The sequence below is a fragment of the Camarhynchus parvulus genome, chromosome 10 (genome assembly GCF_901933205.1).
Source record: "Camarhynchus parvulus chromosome 10, STF_HiC, whole genome shotgun sequence".
NCBI classification, from domain to species: Eukaryota; Metazoa; Chordata; class Aves; order Passeriformes; family Thraupidae; genus Camarhynchus; species Camarhynchus parvulus.
The window spans coordinates 20,023,475-20,040,094 of NC_044580.1; the positions used below are offsets into that span (position 1 = coordinate 20,023,475).

The 16,620-nt window shown below is 66.7% G+C and overlaps 3 protein-coding genes across 8 annotated transcripts; all 3 read left to right on the top strand.

Moving 5' to 3' along the window:
* The first annotated feature begins 201 nt into the window (after positions 1 to 201).
* HDDC3 (HD domain containing 3) lies at positions 202 to 3,131 on the top strand. 2 transcript variants are annotated; one of them, XM_030955446.1, is made up of 6 exons: positions 209 to 253; positions 320 to 427; positions 504 to 1,030; positions 1,564 to 1,619; positions 1,703 to 1,943; positions 2,869 to 3,131. In XM_030955446.1, the coding sequence occupies exons 3-6, from the start codon at positions 781 to 783 to the stop codon at positions 2,997 to 2,999; spliced, it is 678 nt and encodes a 225-aa protein (XP_030811306.1). In that variant the 5' UTR covers positions 209 to 253; positions 320 to 427; positions 504 to 780; the 3' UTR covers positions 3,000 to 3,131. The 2 variants fall into 2 exon arrangements, with proteins under 2 accessions (XP_030811305.1, XP_030811306.1); XM_030955445.1 differs by lacking the exons at positions 1,703 to 1,943; positions 2,869 to 3,131 and having other exon boundaries at positions 202 to 253; positions 504 to 1,608.
* Positions 3,105 to 10,847, top strand: VPS33B (VPS33B late endosome and lysosome associated). The gene is given in 25 exon segments (XM_030955449.1): positions 3,105 to 3,239; positions 3,407 to 3,446; positions 3,449 to 3,486; positions 3,563 to 3,624; positions 3,729 to 3,778; positions 3,910 to 3,977; positions 4,171 to 4,216; positions 4,513 to 4,607; positions 4,914 to 5,018; positions 5,323 to 5,419; positions 5,531 to 5,551; positions 5,961 to 5,966; positions 6,035 to 6,174; positions 7,058 to 7,144; positions 7,763 to 7,853; positions 8,026 to 8,100; positions 8,384 to 8,448; positions 8,566 to 8,620; positions 8,698 to 8,744; positions 9,088 to 9,220; positions 9,463 to 9,536; positions 10,024 to 10,125; positions 10,297 to 10,372; positions 10,451 to 10,567; positions 10,726 to 10,847. Coding segments are annotated over 25 exon segments (1,866 nt in total). The 5' UTR covers positions 3,105 to 3,143; the 3' UTR covers positions 10,806 to 10,847.
* A 329-nt stretch (positions 10,848 to 11,176) lies between these two features.
* Positions 11,177 to 16,539, top strand: PRC1 (protein regulator of cytokinesis 1). Of its 5 annotated transcripts, none has more exons than XM_030955281.1 (14): positions 11,177 to 11,250; positions 11,454 to 11,586; positions 11,895 to 12,017; positions 12,337 to 12,567; positions 12,640 to 12,810; positions 13,002 to 13,151; positions 13,368 to 13,515; positions 13,600 to 13,736; positions 13,981 to 14,076; positions 14,193 to 14,339; positions 14,660 to 14,770; positions 14,918 to 15,016; positions 15,586 to 15,735; positions 15,809 to 16,280. In XM_030955281.1, exons 1-14 carry the CDS (start codon positions 11,225 to 11,227, stop codon positions 15,935 to 15,937), a joined length of 1,851 nt encoding a protein of 616 aa, XP_030811141.1. In that variant the 5' UTR covers positions 11,177 to 11,224; the 3' UTR covers positions 15,938 to 16,280. The 5 variants fall into 5 exon arrangements, with proteins under 5 accessions (XP_030811141.1, XP_030811146.1, XP_030811144.1 ...); XM_030955286.1 differs by lacking the exon at positions 15,809 to 16,280 and adding an exon at positions 16,322 to 16,539 and having other exon boundaries at positions 11,225 to 11,250; positions 15,586 to 15,694; XM_030955284.1 differs by lacking the exon at positions 15,809 to 16,280 and adding an exon at positions 16,322 to 16,536 and having other exon boundaries at positions 11,225 to 11,250; positions 15,586 to 15,771.
* Positions 16,540 to 16,620: the final 81 nt, after the last annotated feature.

Sequence of the window (16,620 nt, forward strand, 5' to 3'; positions counted from 1 at the left end):
CCGCTGCACAGCCGCCTGCGGCGAAGCCCTCCGGAGGCCACCTCGCTCAGGACCCGTCGGAAGCCCGCTTCCCCCGCCGGGGCCGCTCCCCGCGCCGGCCCCGCCCGTCCCCGGGCCTGTTCCGGGCCATGGCGGGGCTGCTCCGGCGCGCCCTGCGGGCCGTGCCGCTCCTCGCCCGGGCCCCGCGGCGGGCGGCGGCGGCGTGGCCCGGGGACCCGGAGCCGCCGGACCCGGCGCTGGAGGAGACGCAGAGGTGCGGAGCGGCCGGGGGCGCGGCGGGGCGTGCGGCGGCCCGGGCGCTCACGCGTGTTCCCCGCAGGGCGCGGCGGCGGCGGGCGGCGCGGATGGAGCGGCTGCGGCGGGAGCTGGGCGGGGCGCGCGGAGCCCCCGACCGCGCCCTGACCTGGCAGGCGATGGAGCAGCTGCGGTGAGCGCGGGGCCGGGCGGGCCGCGCCCGCCGACCGCCCCGGTGAGCGCCCCGGTGACCGTGCCCGTGCCCGCAGGTTCCTGCGGCGGGAGCTGCCCGAGGAGTGGCCCTTGGAGCGCCTGGCCGAGGGCTTTGGTGTCAGCACGGACGTGGTGCGGCGGGTGCTGCGGAGCCGCGGCTGTCCCTCCCCGCGCCGCCGCCTGCGGCAGGACCAGCGGGCGCTGAGCGCCGCCGCCACGGCCACGGCACCGGCACGGGGGGCGGGGGACGGGCGCGAGGTGCGCGCCCCCGACGGGACGCTGCTGTACCGACTGCCGCGAGGCTGGGGCGGGCCGGGGCCCGGCGCGCAATAAATGCACTTGGGGCCCGCCTCCGCCTGTGCCGCTTCCGTCGCGCTGGCCGCGGGGATGGGCTCCGAGGCGGCGGGGACGGGCTCCGAGGCCCTGGGGATGAGCTCCGAGGCGGCGGGGATGGGCTCCGAAGCCCTGGGGACGGGCTCCGAGGCGGCGCGGCTGCTGGAGGCCGTGGACTTTGCAGCCAGGAAACACAAGGAGCAGCGGCGGAAGGACCCCGAGGGCACCCCCTACATCAACCACCCCATCGGTGCGGAACCCCCCGGCACCGCGTCCCGCTCCCGGGAGACCCCCGCAGCCCCTCTCTCCCAGCGCACCGCTCACCCCGGGACCCCTCCTGCCCCGGCGCGCTGCCAGCCCCCGGGAGCCCCTCGCCCTGGTCCCGGGACACAGCTGTGTCCCTTGTCCCGTGCCGTGTCCTTCGGGCCGATGGCGGCAGAGCTGCCGAAGCACGGCAGCCCCGGCCCCGGCTCTAGGTGTGCCTGCCGCCCCCCTGTTGCCCTGCGGTGCGTGGGGCCCGCGGGAGCTGCCGAGGGGCCCCCGTGCCGCAGCCGCACCTGCCAGGCCTGGGGACAGCCCCACCTGGGGGGCACTGCCAGCCCCTGGGACCTTCCTGCCTGCCCAGCCGAGGATCCAGCGCGCAGGACGTGCCCGCGGGGTGTCCCCTGCCCAGGGCTGGCCTCGGGGAAGCCTCGCTGCCCACCGTGCGGCGCAGCCCCCGTGTCCAGGCGCGGAGCTGCCTGTTCCCCGCCGCCTCCTGCCACCTTTCCGTTCTCGCTGCAGCCGTGGCCAGGATCCTGGCGCATGAGGCCGGCGTGACGGACATGGTGGTGCTGCAGGTAACGCTTGCCCTGCCCTGCCCTGCCCGTTCCCCACGGCTCGGCCCGAGTCCCGCAGCCCCCTCGTCCCCTGCCCGCCGCAGGCCGCCCTGCTGCACGACACAGTGGAGGACACGGACACCACGTTCTCGGAGATCGAGGAGCGGTTCGGTGCAGAGGTGCGGCGCGTGGTGGAGGAGGTGACGGACGACAAGAGCCTGCCCAAGATGGAGCGCAAGCGGCTGCAGATCGAGCGCGCTTCCGCCTGCAGCCACCGCGCCAAGCTGGTCAAGCTGGCGGACAAGCTGCACAACCTGCGGGACCTGAACCGCTGCACCCCGCAAGGTGCCGGCTCGGGGGGCGCGGGGAGCACGGCGGCAGTGCAGCGGCACCGGGCACGGGCCCCGCCGTCCCGGCCGCAGCACGGCTGGTGCTGCTGCCTGTGCCGAGGGACAGAGGGGCCGGGGCGGCAGGGACGGGAGGCGGGGCCGGTGTGTCAGTGCCGGTTTGTGTGTGTGTGCCGGTGTGTCAGTGCCGGTGTCTGTGCCGGTGTGTCAGTGCCGGTGTGTCAGTGCCGGTGTGTGTGTGTGTGCCGGTGTGTCAGTGCCGGTGTGTCAGTGCCGGTGTCAGTGCCGGTGTGTGTGTCGGTGTGTCAGTGCCGGTGTGTGTGTGTGCCGGTGTGTCAGTGCCGGTGTGTGTGTGTGTGTGCCGGTGTGTCAGTGCCGGTGTCTGTGCCGGTGTGTCAGTGCCGGTGTCAGTGCCGGTGTGTGTGTCGGTGTGTCAGTGCCGGTGTGTGTGTGTGCCGGTGTGTCAGTGCCGGTGTCTGTGCCGGTGTGTCAGTGCCGGTGTGTGTGTGCCGGTGTCTGTGCCGGTGTGTGTGTGCCGGTGTCTGTGCCGGTGTGTCAGTGCCGGTGTGTCTGTGCCGGTGTCTGTGTCGGTGTGTGTGTGCCGGTGTCTGTGTCGGTGTGTGTGTGCCGGTGTCTGTGTCGGTGTGTGTGTGTGCCAGTGTGTCTGTCCCGGTGTCAGTGCCGGTGTGTGTGTCCCGGTGTCTGTGTCGGTGTGTGTGTGCCGGTGTCTGTGTCGGTGTGTGTGTGCGCCAGTGTGTCTGTCCCGGTGTCAGTGCCGGTGTGTGTGTGCCGGTGTGTCTGTGCCGGTGTCTGTGCCGGTGTGTGTGTCCCGGTGTCAGTGCCGGTGTCTCCGTGGGACCGGGGGGGGTGCGGGCGGCCCCGGTGCGGCGGGGCCGGAAGTGACGTCGCGCGTGTCCCCGCAGGGTGGTCGGAGGAGCGCGTGCAGGAGTACTTCCGGTGGGCGGTGCGCGTGGTGTCGGGGCTGCGCGGGAGCAGCGCGGCCCTGGAGGGGGCGCTGCAGCGCCTGTTCGAGGCGCGCGGCGTGCCCACGTGACCGGGCCGCGCCCGCCTCCGCCAATAAACGTGCGCACAGATCGGCGTCCCTGCGTTGCCACGGTATCGCGCGGTTCCGCCGCCGCCGAGTTCCGGCCGCGCCGCGCCCGCGCCCGGGCGTTCCGGTGGCGCCGCGGCCCCCGCCATGGCCCTCGCCGGGCGGCGCGACGCGCCCGAGCCGCCGGACTTCGGCATCCTGAAGCGGCTGGCCCGAGACCAGCTCGTCTACCTGCTGGAGCAGGTCCGGGGGCATCGCCCGGCGGGGCGGGCATCCCGCAGCGGGGCGGGCGCAGGGGGTCGGCGGGATCGGCACCGGCCCCAGGGGGGGGTCAGGGGCCGGGGCGGGAGCCGGGGCGGGCGCGGCTCGGGGCAGCCGCCGGGTGCCCGCCCATGCCCGCCTGCCCGCAGCTGCCCGGCAAGAAGGACCTGTTCATCGAGGCCGACCTGATGAGCCCCTGGACCGCATCGCCAACGTGTCCATCCTGAAGGTACCGCGGGGCCGCCCGGGCCGTCCGCGCCCGCCGCCCGCCGCCGCCCGCGCCCACCCCGCGCCTGTCCCCGCAGCAGCACGACGTGGACAAGCTGTACAAGGTGGAGACACGGCCGGCCCCCGGCGCCAGCGACCAGTGAGTGCGGGGGCAGGGCTGCGGGGCTCGGGCAGGGCCGGGCCGGGCAGGGAGGGTCCGGCGGCCCGGCCCGGTACGAGCGGCCCCGGCCCCTCTCGGTGCAGGTTCTGCTTCCTGGTGCGGCCGCGGGTCAGGACCATGAGGTTCATCGCCGGTGAGTGCGGCCGGCCCGCAGCCGGGGCCGGGGCTCTGCCCATCGGGCCTGGGGCCAGCGGGCCCTGCGAGCCGGGGGGAGCCGTGCCGGGCGGGGGGCGGCTGTGCAGGGGCTCTGCGGGGTGTCCACAGATATCGTCAACGCTGACAAGATGTCGGGGAGGAGCAGGAAGTACAAAATCATCTTCAGCCCCCAGAAGGTCAGTGGGACCCAGGGTGCTGTCCGTTTCTACCTTCCACCCTTCTCTAGGCACCAAAAATTGTTTGTTTTTAACCCAGAGATGTTTAAGTGAACCCAAGTGTTGTGACACTGGGAAGGCGCTGGGCCCCTGCAGAGCTTTTCTTGCTCAGAGCTTGCCTGGCCCTGAGGGTCTCCCCTTCCTTCCCTTCCAGTTCTATGCCTGCGAGATGGTGCTGGAGGAAGAGGGGGTCTTTGGTGGTGAGTGGGGCTGCGGGGCTGGCTCGGGGAGCTGACACCACAGGATCCCAGTTACATCCCAGTGCTGGGATTCCTGTGTGGGCAGGGCACACGGGTTCTCTCGAGGCTGGCTGCCAGCCTGCAGGCAGATGTGTGCCCACACAGCACAGCCCCTCTCTTCTGCCCGAGGAGAGGAGAGAGGGTCCTGCCCCATCCTGTCTGGAGCTCCACAGGCCCTGTTTTGGGGCTGCTGTGATTCCTGGGGCTGCTCCTGCCCCGGGCTGCATAACTGTCCCCTGTCCCTGTCCGGCACACAGATGTCACCTGCGATGAATGGTCCTTCTACCTGCTGCCCCTGGATGAGGACATCATTAGCATGGAGCTGCCTGAGTTCTTCCGTGACTACTTTCTGGTCAGTGGGACCCTGTGGGGGGTGACGGTCCCCCCTGTCCCCCGTGCCTTGCTGGGGATGATGGGGACAAGCTGCTGTTCAGAGGGGAGGTGTGTGGTGCCCTGCTCAGCCCTCAGCCTGCACCACGGGCCCTGGCTGCTCCCAGGGGCACCTTTTGTTGGGCAGTGGTGGCTCGGCCCCGAGCTGGCCCCTGTGCCCCTGGCTGAGCAGCTCGGGGCAGTTCCTGCTGTGTGCCGGGGATGGAGCCCCCAGCTCCCTGCCCAGCCCTTCCCGGGCAGCTGCCCACACTCCCTGCCTGCTCCCCAGGAGGGAGATCACCGCTGGATCAACCCCGTCGCCAGAGCCCTGCAGCTGCTCAACTCCCTCTATGGCCCCTTTGGGAAGACCCACGGCATCGGCCGCTGTGCCAAGGTGGGGCTGGCACCAGGTCCCCATCGGGGCTGCAGCCTGCAGGGACCCGGGCCCACCAGCCACGGGGCAGCACAGCAGCACAGAGGTGTCACTGCCCGTGCCCCCTCCTGGGCGGGTTTTGGGGGTCCCGTGTGCCAGGGTGGGCAGCGCAGGGGCGGCTGCTGCTTGCTGGGTGAGGTGGAGCCCCCGTGCCCCAAGGGTGGGAGTGTTTGTGGCTGGCCGTGGCTGTGAGCCCCGCTGTGTGCCCGGGCCCTGGGTGGGAGCCTGGGCTGTCCCCCGCCCTGGCAGCCTCTGCCCCTCACAGATGAGCTACGAGCTGTGGCGGGACCTGGAGGAGGAGAGCGAGGGCGAAGGGCAGGGCAGGAAGCCCGAGATTGGACACGTGTTCCTCATGGACAGAGGTGGGCTGAGGCAGGGGCAGCACCGGGCAGCACGTGTCCCAGAGGGGCAGGGAGGGCCCCTGGGGGCAGCAGGAGGAGTGGGAGGGCAGCCTGGCTCCACTCTCCCTGCAGACACCAAATAATTAACTCCAAGTGTGGTAGGAGAGGTCACTCTACAGCACAACATCTGCCTCACAGCACAAGCAAGCGGTCTGCACTCACAGCACAGAGCAAGCGGCTCTGTACTCACAAGTGGTACTCACAGCACACGCGGGGCTCGTCACAGCACAGCAAAGCGGACACACAGCACGGGCTCTGCTCACAGCACAGAGCAAGCTCTGTACTCACAGTACGGGGTATCACAGCACAGGGAGCAAAGCGGGCTCTGGCTCTCACACGGGGGGGCTCACAGCACAGGCGGGGCTCTGCACTCACAGCACAGAGCAAAGCGGGGCTCTGTACTCACAGCACGGGGCTCTGCACTCACCTGGCCAGCAGGTTTTGTGCAGGTTTGTGCCTGGCATTGTCAGGCACGGTGCTGTTCTCACAGGAACAGTCCCAGTGTGCTGCTGGAGGCCATCCTCACTTTTCCCAAGAGACTGGGCTGGCATCCGCTGTCTCTGCTGCCTCTTACAGCAAGGCTCATGCATGTGGGAGTGTTGCCGTGTCTGGGACAAAGCAGCTCTTCACTTTTCCCTGCAGGCAGTGTGGATTTTGGGCCAGATGTCACCTCTTCTGACAAGAGTATTAAAGTGCTGCTCAATTCGCAGGACAAAGTGAGTCCTCACGAGCCTCGGGGGATCCCCTTGGTGGGAGGAGGCAGAGTGAACCATTCCCCCCCTGAGCTTGAGCAGGAGTGCCTGGGGGCTGCGGGGCCCTCGGAGCATGGTTCAGGCACAGAGCACAGAAACCTGGTGCAGCTCCACTTCTGGACCTGTCAGAGTCCCTGCGTGCCGGGCTGTGTCACAAAGGGGTGTTTAAGGTCACTAAGGGAATCCCCAGCACAGGTATCCACAAAAACAGGTTTAATATAAAAGCTGCAGCTTGACAAAATTCGTTGGCAAAGTTGTAAATGGTTAAAGCACACAGATAAAAAGCAAAAATGTATTATACATCAATCCATCCAAACCAAAATCAACCCAAAAATATTTCTGTGGACGTGGAGGTGGGGAATGGGGGGGGAATCAAAAGGATAGGAAAGGAATACAGAAGACCCTCCTGTTGAGTCATGAGGTTCATAGTAATTTTCTATTCTGGCCACAATTCAGGTTGGTATTTGACTATGGAATTTGACAATGAAAATATTACTCCACTTGGGTTTTTATTCAGGTTACAAAAATAATTTTCCCAGGCTGTTTATTAACAGACAGTAGCTGGTTAGACAGTACTAGTTCTGAGGAAGAGAGACTGTTTCTGCTGAGCCGCGGAGGACCCAGGTGCTGTTCACCAGGGCTGGCCCCTGAGGAGCATTTCTGTGACCATGGTGTGGCCTGGCTCAGAGGGACACGCTGGCACAGGCTGTGTGCTGCCAGCCAGGGCTCTGGGGCACGGGGTGGCACGTGGCCAGCGAGCTGTGCGGGTGTGGGCAGCGTTGGCCCTGGGCTCTGTGTCCCCAGGGCTGCAGCTGGCCTGGCCCTGGCAGCTGTGGTGCTCGCACAGGTGTTCAGCCAGATCCGGAATGAGCACTTCTCCAACGTGTTTGGCTTCCTGAGCCAGAAGTCACGGAACCTGCAGGCGCAGTACGACGTGAGTGTCACCCTGGGATGCATGTGGCACTGTCCCTTGCAGCCTGGCCACTGCCCAGTGCAGCCTGGCCACAGCCCCAGTGCAGCCTGGCCACTGCCCCAGTGCAGCCTGGCCACAGCCCCAGTGCAGCCTGGCCACTGCCCCAGTGCAGCCTGGCCACAGCCCCCAGTGCAGCCTGGCCACAGCCCCAGTGCAGCCTGGCCACAGCCCCAGTGCAGCCTGGCCACAGCCCCGTGCCCCGTGCAGCCTGGGCACCGGCCCCCCAGTGCAGCCTGGGCACAGCCCCCAGTGCAGCCTGGCCACAGCCCCAGTGCAGCCTGGCCACTGCCCCAGTGCAGCCTGGCCACAGCCCCAGTGCAGCCTGGCCACAGCCCCCAGTGCAGCCTGGCCACAGCCCCCAGTGCAGCCTGGGCACAGCCCCCAGTGCAGCCTGGCCACAGCCCCAGTGCAGCCTGGCCACAGCCCCCAGTGCAGCCTGGGCACAGCCCCCAGTGCAGCCTGGCCACAGCCCCAGTGCAGCCTGGGCACAGCCCCCAGTGCAGCCTGGCCACAGCCCCAGTGCAGCCTGGCCACAGCCCCAGTGCAGCCTGGCCACAGCCCCTGCTCTCCCTCCCGCAGCGGCGCCGGGGCATGGACATCAAGCAGATGAAGGACTTTGTGTCCCAGGAGCTGAAGGGACTGAAGCAGGAGCATCGCCTGCTGAGCCTGCGTAGGAACCGAGGGGCAGGGGAGCCCTCGGCTGTGCTGCTGGGGCTGGGGGAAAGCAGGGGCTGGGGGCCCTGGGTGTGCCCAGCAGGGACGGGGCAGGGGCTGCTGGCCTGTGCTAGCAGTGCCTGCAGAGCTCTCTCCCCTCCAAGCCGCTGTGTCTCTTGGCTGTGTAGATATTGGTGCCTGTGAGTCTATCATGAAAAAGAAAACCAAGCAGGACTTCCAGGAGACCATCAAGGCTGAACACTGTGAGTGCTGCTCCATCTGTGCCTGCCCCAGTCTGAGCCATGGCCTCGCTGGCCCCAGGCCCGCCCTCATGCCTGGGTGTGCCCTGTGTGGCGCCGTCCTCCCAGGCCCCTCTTTCGGGGGTGTCTCAAGCTCCTCAGTAGGGTCAGGCTGCACTCTGTGAGAGGGACTGTGTGGCGGGCTGGGGCCCATTCCCTGGGGTGCTGGGAGGGCAGCGGAGCCCAGAGCCCAGCCCAGCAGGCTGGCAAGAGCCCTGGGGTGACGCTGCCCGTGCCCCTGCCACAGCACTGTTGGAGGGCTTTGACATCCGTGAGAGCACCAGCTTCATCGAGGAGCACATCGACCGCCAGGTGAGAGCAGGGGCTGCTGGCTGCACAGGAGCACCGTGCTGCCCCCCTAATCCCACTTCCACAGGTGTCCCCCCGACCCTGCTCCCACAGGTGCCCCCCTAACCCCCATTTGCACAGGTGTCCCCCGTCGAGAGCCTGCGCCTCATGTGCCTCCTGTCCATCACAGAAAACGGTGAGCACCCCGCTCTGCCAGGCCAGCAGGGCACCCAGCCCCAGCCTGGCACAGAGCTCACCTGCTGCTCCCCGCAGGTCTCATCCCCAAGGACTACCGCTCCCTGAAAACCCAGTACCTGCAGGTGAGCGAGAGCTGGGCCGGGCGGGGTCCCCTCCCCGTGCTCCCGGCCTCGAGGGGCTGGGCAGCGGCACTCCAGGGGCTGTCCCTGCCTGCACGGGCTCCACATGGGCCCCAGCACAGACCCTGCCTGCACAGCCCTCGCTGAGCCCCAGCACACCCCGGCTGTCCCTGCAGGACAGACCCTGCCTGCACAGGCTCCATGTGAGCCCCAGGCTCTACCTGCCCCTGCCCTGTGCCTGCTGGGGCTCTGGGCAGGCTGTGCCCTGCCTCAGAGGGGCCAGCCCGTGTGCTGCCCGTGCTCACAGAGGAGCCCACGCTGATCTGATGCTGCTCCCCGGTCACAGAGCTATGGCCCCGAGCACTTGCTGACCTTCCACAACCTCAAGCGCATCGGGCTGCTGACCGAGCAGGCAGCTGGGGAGACCCTGACAGCCGTGGAGAGCAAAGTCAGCAAGCTGGTGACAGACCGTGCTGCAGGTGCGCCAGCCCCTGCCCCATGTCCTGGAGCCCGGCAAGGGGAGCTGCTGGCCCAGCTCTGGCTGGAGGCATGGGGCAAGCAGTGGTGCTGCAGGCAGGGCGGGGGGCTCCGCTCTGGGGGCACCAGGGCTGGCAGCACCACGGCCATTCTCCAGAGCACACAGCTCTGCACAGCTCTGCCAGCCTGGCTCTGCTGTCCAGACACAGCCTCTCAAGATGTTTCTCCTTGTCACGTTTTCCAGGAAAGATTACGGATGCATTCAGTTCTTTGGCCAGAAAGAGTAATTTCCGAGCCATAAGCAAGAAGCTGGGGTTGGTATGTCCTCAAGGGATGCTGGCTGGACACAGTGCCACAGAGCAGACAGCTCTGCTCAGCCCGTGCCCAGGCTGCAGGCTTGACACCCCAGGGGGACACAGCTCAGGGCCAGAGCTGCAGCAGCTGCTCCAGGCAGCCTGGGGGCTTCTCCTCGGGGCTGGGGTCCACTGCCAGCTTCCCACTCTGCCCTGGCCCTGGGAGTGCTGGGGCTTTCCTTGCCCCCTTCAGACACTGCATGGCGCTGGGCAGGCAGCCCTGTGTCTGACCTAGGCAGAGGTCCTAGGGTGCTGGCAAGATGACATTTCTGGGACATTTCAGGGAGATTCTGTCCCTGGCCCCTGCTGCACAGCCCCCCCAGGCCATGTGATGGTGGCTCTGGCATGGTGGGGTGGGGTGGGGACAGAGCCGTGCTCCAAGTGTCTGTGTCTCCTCACCCCTGCACCTCTGAGGGGGAACGAGGCACCCTTGGTGTCACCTGTCACTGCAGATCCCTCGGCTGGATGGCGAGTATGACCTCAAAATGCCTCGGGACATGGCCTATGTCTTTGGCGGGGCCTATGTGCCCCTGAGCTGCAAGATCATCGAGCAGGTGAGCTCATCTGCCGCGGGACAGAGCCGGGCACGTCCCCTCAGCCCTGCCTCCTTCTGGGGAGCCCAGCAGGGTCCATGTGCCCGGGCTGGGGCTGGTGGTGGCCCTCTGCTGCGAGACCCCCTGAGCAGTGCCCCGCAGCCAGCCCGACCCTGCCGTGCCGTCCCTCAGGTGCTGGAGCGCCGGGGCTGGCAGGGCCTGGAGGAGGTCGTGCGGCTGCTCAATGGCAACGAGTTCTCTGTGTCAGGTAGTGGGGCTGGGGGGATACAGGCATACAGCCTCCTCATGGGGGCTGGCATGGCCTACAGCGCCCTTCCCTCTGCAGACAGCGCCGTGGAGGACAACCCCGCTTGGGACTGCCAGCGCGTCATCCTCGCCGTGTTCCTGGGGGGCTGCACCTTCTCTGAGATCGCGGCTCTCCGCTTCCTGGGCAAGGAGAGAGGTAGGAGCGGCCCGGGCAGGGCAGGGCAGGAGCCCGGGGCTGCCCCGCAGCCAGCCACGCTCTGTGCTCCGTGCTCCGTGCTCAGGCTGGAGCCCGCGGGGACGGGGCCGGCAGTGCCGGCGCTGCCCGGCTGGGGCACCGACGGGCTTTTCCTGCAGGGTGCAAGTTCATCTTCCTGACCACGGCCATCACCAACAGCGCCCGCATGATGGAGGCCATGATCGAGGCCAAGGCCTGAGCCCCGAGGGCAGCCTGCCAGTAAAGATTCTGCTGACAACGACCCAGCCTGCGCCTGTCTGTGTGCGAGCGCGACCCGCGGGGCAGCCTTGAGGCCGGGGCCGGGCGGGCCCGGTGGAAGCCGCGGCGCAGGGCCCGGCGGGGACGCGCGGGGAGCGGCGGGGACGCGCAGGCCCCGCCGGGCGCGGTCACGGTGCGCTGTCCAAATGCGGTCGCGCGGGGGCGCCGTTACCCGCGCAGGACGCGGCGGCGGTCTCGCTCCGGATTGGCTGGCAGCACCCAAAGCTCTGCACTCCCATTGGCTGGGGGCGGCTTGGGGCGGGGCGGGGGCGCGGCCCGGGTGGCGGTTGTGGGCGGGGCCGCGGCGGCGCGGCAGCCAATCAGCGCGGCCGGGGCAGTTCGAATCGGCGGCGCGCGGCGATGGAGCGCGGAGCGGTGAGGAAAAGGTGCGGGACCGGAGCCGGGATAACCGGGACAACGGGGGGACACGGGGCCGGGAACGGGGACCGGGGCCAACCAGGACTCGGGGCTGGGGCGCGGCGGGGCGGAGGCGCTGCGGAGCGCGGCGGGAGGTGCCGGCGGGACGGGCGTGGCTCGCAGGCTCTCGGGCCCGGCCCGGCCGTGCCGCTGACGGCCCCGCCGTGCCCAGCGAGGTGCTGGCGAACGAGGCCGTGTCCTGCCTGAACCGCGCCATGGCGGCGCTGCGGGACATCTGGGAGGAGATCGGCATTCCCGAGGAGCAGCGTCTGGAGCGCACAGACGTCGTCAGGAAGCACATCAAGGTGAGGGGCGCCGGTTCTTCTGTTGGGCCCCGCACCTGCTGCATGCAGCGGCAGCCCGCGACCCGAGCGGCTCGGAGTGAGCCCACCCAGCGCCGCTCTCGGAGCTCCAGCACGGGGCCGGGGCTGCCGGGAGCGCCGAGGGTCCCTGCCCGGCTGTTACCGCGCCTCTGCCCCCGCCCCGCGCAGCCCCGGGCTCCCCACACTGCCCACACCCCGCTCGGGCCCAGCCGTGGGTCCATCGCGGTGGTCCCGCTGCCCTGCCCGCTCTCGGCTCCCTCACCCTGCCTCTAACCACACCCGTGCTGCAGAGCCTCCTGGACATGATGGTGGCGGAGGAGGAAAGCCTGAAGGAGCGTCTGCTGAAGAGCATCGCCCTGTGCCGGAAGGAGCTGGACACCCTGTGCAGGGAGCTCCAGCTGGGCCCCTTTGAGGTGAGGGGGGGATCCTGGGGTCTGCCTGGCCTCTGCCTGCGTGTCCCAAGAGGCCAGAGCTTAGAAGGCAAATATCTACTTAAAACTGCTTTTCTGGGTGCTTGGTAGAGCCGAGGGCTCCTCACAGGGCAGGCATTGGTAGGTGGCTGTGTGGCGCTCTCCAGCAGCTTGTTTTGTGTGTTGCTGGTGTTCACGCACCTTCCTGGGGAACATCTCACTCACACCCAGGCCTGCTGGCCGCGGTCTTTGTATAAAAACCTGAAGCATGAGCCAGGTGCGGGAGAAGTGTGGAACAGAGCTGATTTCTGGCCTCTTGCAGACAGAGGAAAGTACCATCCTGCAGATGGAGAAGAACCTGCGCACGTGCGTGGAGGTGCTGCAGAAGCAGAAGCGGGACCGTAAGCAGGAGCTGAAGGCCCTGCAGGAGCAGGACCGGGCCCTGTGTGACATCCTGTGCACAGCCCTGTTCACCATCGACACCGGCAGCGTGCCCAGCCTGGACGACCTGGACCGCTACCGGCGCCACGTGGCCTCCCTCAACACCCTGAAGGTGAGCCTGGGGCGCAGGGGTCACTGAGGCGCCCTCAGGGGGCCCTTGGTTCTGACACTGCCCTCACCGCAGGAGCAAAGGCGGGAAGAGTTCGTCAGCAACAAGCGTCAGATCATTCTGCTCATGGAGGAGCTGGACCACACCCCGGACACCAGCTTCGAGCGGGATGTGGTGTGTGAGGATGAGGAGGCGTTCTGCCTGTCCGAGGACAACATCATGGCCCTCCAGAACCTGCTGCAGCAGGTATGCAGTGCCCTGAGCCAGGGCTGGGGCTGCCACCGTGCTGTAAGAGCAGCCGCTGGGTTTTGGCAAGGCTGTGTGTGTTAGAGCAGCCTTCCAGGGGCACTGAGGAGCTCTCGTGTGCCCCAGTGAGGCTCAGTGGGTGCAGCAGAGCCAGAGGCTGCGCTGAGCCCACGCTCCCTCCCTGCGTGCAGCTGGAAGGGCGGCGGGCCCTGAACGAGGCAGTGTGCGCGGAGCTGCGCGCCCGGATCCTGGCGCTCTGGGAGCGGCTGCAGATCCCCCAGGAGCAGAGAGACTCCTCGGCCGTGCACCTGGCCGGCTCCAGAGCCCGAACCAGGAGAGCTGTAAGACCCTGCTGCGCTCACGGTGGCAGGGCTGGGGCAGCAGCTCGGGGGCTCTCGTGCTCCTGGCTGCTCGGTGAGGGGAGCGGGGCAAATTCTGCCTTCGTGGAGGGAGGAGCTGGAGGCTGTGGCAGCTGCCTCGTTCTAGAGAGCGGCTCACGCAGAAGATGAACCCTGTTCTCCCCTTCCTCCCTGACCTTGCTCTGCTCCCGGGGGCAGCTGCAGCAGGAGGTGGACCGTCTGGAGGAGCTGAAGCTGCAGAACATGAAATCCGTCATCCACGCCATCCGGGCGGAGCTGGCCGACTACTGGGACAAATGCTTCTACAGCCAGGAGCAGAGGGAAAGGTTCAGCCCCTTCTATGATGGTGGGTGCTGGCTGGCCAGGCAGATCTGGGGAGGGATCCCAGGGCTTCCAGCAGCCCCCTGACCTGGCTCTTGTGCCCCTCCAGAGGATTACACAGAGACCCTGCTCGAGCTGCATGATGCCGAGGTGGGCAAGATGAAGATCTACTATGAAACACACAAAGATCTGTTTGAGGCTGTTCAGAAGTGGGAGGAGAACTGGAAGCTGTTCCTGGAGCTGGAGGTATTGTCCAGGCAGGAGCACGGGGGGCCGTGGGTCAGGGTGTACCTCTGCTCCCCTGGGACAGCGCTCTGGGAAGGAGCAGGGAGCCACTGAGGAGTCATGGGGGGCCAGTGCAGGGATGAGGTGCTGTGTTTCAAGCACTGGGGTGTTTGTGCAGGGCTGGCTCCTCTGAGGCCTTCACCATGTGAGGTTGAGGGGATTGGGTGGTGTGTCTGTGCCTCTCCTGACCACGCTTCTCTACCAGAGTAAAGCAAATGACCCCAGTCGCTTCACCAATCGAGGAGGAAACCTTCTGAAGGAGGAGAAGCAGCGAGCAAAGCTGCAGAAGACGCTGTCTAGGGTAGGTCCAGCCCTGGGGAAGGACCTGTGGTCCCACTGACAGAGGAAAAGAGATCCTTGGGTGTGGGGACACCTGCGTTCAGGGCAGCCCCTACACTGCCCTCATGTCCTGATCAGCTGCAGGAGGAGCTGGAGAGGAAGGTCCAGACCTGGGAGGAGGAGTTCAAGGGAGCTTTCCTGGTGAAGGGGCAGCAGTTCATGGAGTATGTGTCAGAGCAGTGGCAGCAGTACCGGCTGGAGAAGGAGAAGGAGAAGCAGGAGCGGGTGAGTACAGAGCTGAGCCTGTTGGCTCCTGCCTGGGAGTGCCAGCCTAGGGCTGTCCCTGCTGGGACATTGCCGGCTCATTCCCAGCTTGGAAGCAGCAGGCACTGGGGCTGGTGCCCACTGCTGTCACATCTGTATGGCCGAGCCCCTTTCTGGCCCCAGCTGTGCCAGAGGTGACACTTGGCTCTGGCCACGTGTGACTCTGTGCTGAAGTTCCTGCTGCGCGGCCGTGCCAGGCTGTCAGCAGGGCAGTCCCGCTGCAGTGTCACACTGTCAGCAGCCCCTGGTGCTCAGTGTGTGAGTGCAGGCGTGTCCCACAGCACCTGAAGAAGAGCCGGGAGATGGAGGCAGAGATGCTCTACGGCAGCGCCCCCCGCACGCCCATCAAGCGGCGCATGCTCAGCCCCCACACACCTGCCAAAGTAAGCAAGGTAAAATGTCCCTGCAGGGCACTGGGCTGGGCTGGGCGTGCCTGGAGCACAGCCTCGGGCTGGCCTCGGCCCCGTGGGGAGGGCTCGGCTGCTGCAGCCCACGGGAAGGGAAGGTGTCCTGTGTGACGTGTGCTCTGCTCTCCTCAGCTCCACAGCACCTCCAGCGCCAACACCACTGTTCGCTCAGCCTTTGGGGGAGCCATCTCCCACTCGCCCACCTCTCGGCTGCCACCCTCCGGGAAGAAGGTGAGGGGCCTTGGGGACTCCCTGCCCGCGGCTGGGCTGCAAGGGAAAGTGAGCTGAGGTGGTGCAGCTCTTCTGCTGTCACCCCGTGGCTCACTGCCTCCCCTGCTGAGCTCGTGGGGGACAGAAGCCCCTGTTTGTCTGCAGTCTGCTCTGTGGGGCTGCTGCCATCCTGCTGGGCTGTTTCTGGGACCTGAGGGAGGAGGAGAAGGGCGCCAGAAAATCTTCCTCCAGCCTATATTTCTAGTAGCCCTGTTCCTTAGTGCTGAGCCTGCAGCTTGAGGGACCTTCAAAATGTGTGTGGGCTGCCAGACAGGCCCTGAGCATCGCTGTCTAGTGAATGGCATCCCTGCCTATGGCAGGGGGGTAGAACGAGATGGGCTTTAAAGTCCCTTCCCACCCACATCATTGCAGGATTCTGTGCTGTATGTTTCAGGGGCCAGAATTGGACCCCAGAGTCTGGAGAGCTCCTGGAGCCTGGCACTGCTCTGGCTCCTCTGGCACTGAAGCTGCCGCAGGTCTCCTGCCTGTGCTCAGTTCCTGCATCCCATAACTGTCACCTCTCCCCACAGTTCAGCCGGGCCCGCACCCCCACCTGCCCGGCAGTGAAGCCCCCCCGACGCAGGCTGAGGGAGCAGAACAAGGAGAACGTGTCCCAGCTGGACGGAACCACCCTGAGCGGTGGGTGCACCCCCAGAGCCCCTGCCCAGCGTAACCACAGCGTTAGTTCTGTTGCCAGCACCTATTCTGAGTTTGCGGTAATTCACCTCTTCTAACCCCCCCATCACTGCACAGCACAGGACCTTTGCTCCTCCCGTGCCCCCCTGTGTGTCCCCCGTGTCCTCTCGTGCGGTGGCTGCTCCTGCCCCTGCCTGTGACTCCCCATGGAGAGCTTCTGGCAGAGCTGGTGGCAGCGGGCCCTGAGCAGCGCTGGGGACAGACCCGTGCAGGGACAGCTACAAGGCAGAGCCCCTGAGCGTGGAGTGAGCAGGGGCTCCAGGGGGGCTGCTTTCCTGCTTTCCTCTCTCAGGGTGGGGGACCTTGTGGGGACCTGGACACCCTCTGTCCTCCCATCAGGCCGGGCTGAGCCAGAGATTTACTACTGTGTGAAACTAACAAAAGTTTTCTACTCTTTATACATTTCAGTAAAGAAAGGCATTAATGTTCATTGGCTACAAGTTACATAATACAATTTGTATTCCATCTCCCTTTGGCAGCCTGGCCTGCCTCTCTCTGTCCCCTCTGAGCTGTGAGGTAGCAGCCCCCTCCCTTCCCTCATCCCTCTCCTTTCCCCGCTTGTTTCCACAGCGCCAACTCTCAAAGGCTTCCAGCTTTGAAAGCACCTCCCGTGTTCTCAACTCCACCACCAACAATGCCGCATGATGCAGCCCTGCTCCGGCAGCAATGCAGGGCCTGCAGCACCTCCCGTTCCTGGATAACGCTCCCCTCCTTTGCTGCTTTAGGAATGTGCTTTTATTTAAAAAAAAATTTCTAGATGTTGTGAATAAAGTCCTTGTACAGCCCCAGCCTCCGGGCGCGTCCAGGCGTCCCTGCGCGGAGCGAGGCGGATAATGGAAGGGGCGGGGCACGGCCTGGAGAGTCTCAGC

What these genes read in the sequence shown, in the direction of transcription:
- PRC1 (XM_030955281.1), top strand. Translation starts at nt 11,225, where the DNA reads ATGGAGCGCGGAGCGGTGAGGAAAAG. An exon ending in TCCAGAACCTGCTGCAGCAG is followed by an intron (nt 12,811 to 13,001) that starts GTATGCAGTGCC and finishes CCCTGCGTGCAG; the next exon opens with CTGGAAGGGCGGCGGGCCCT. An exon ending in TGCCACCCTCCGGGAAGAAG is followed by an intron (nt 15,017 to 15,585) that starts GTGAGGGGCCTT and finishes CTCTCCCCACAG; the next exon opens with TTCAGCCGGGCCCGCACCCC.
- HDDC3 (XM_030955445.1), top strand. Translation starts at nt 781, where the DNA reads ATGCACTTGGGGCCCGCCTCCGCCTGTGCCGCTTCCGTCGCGCTGGCC.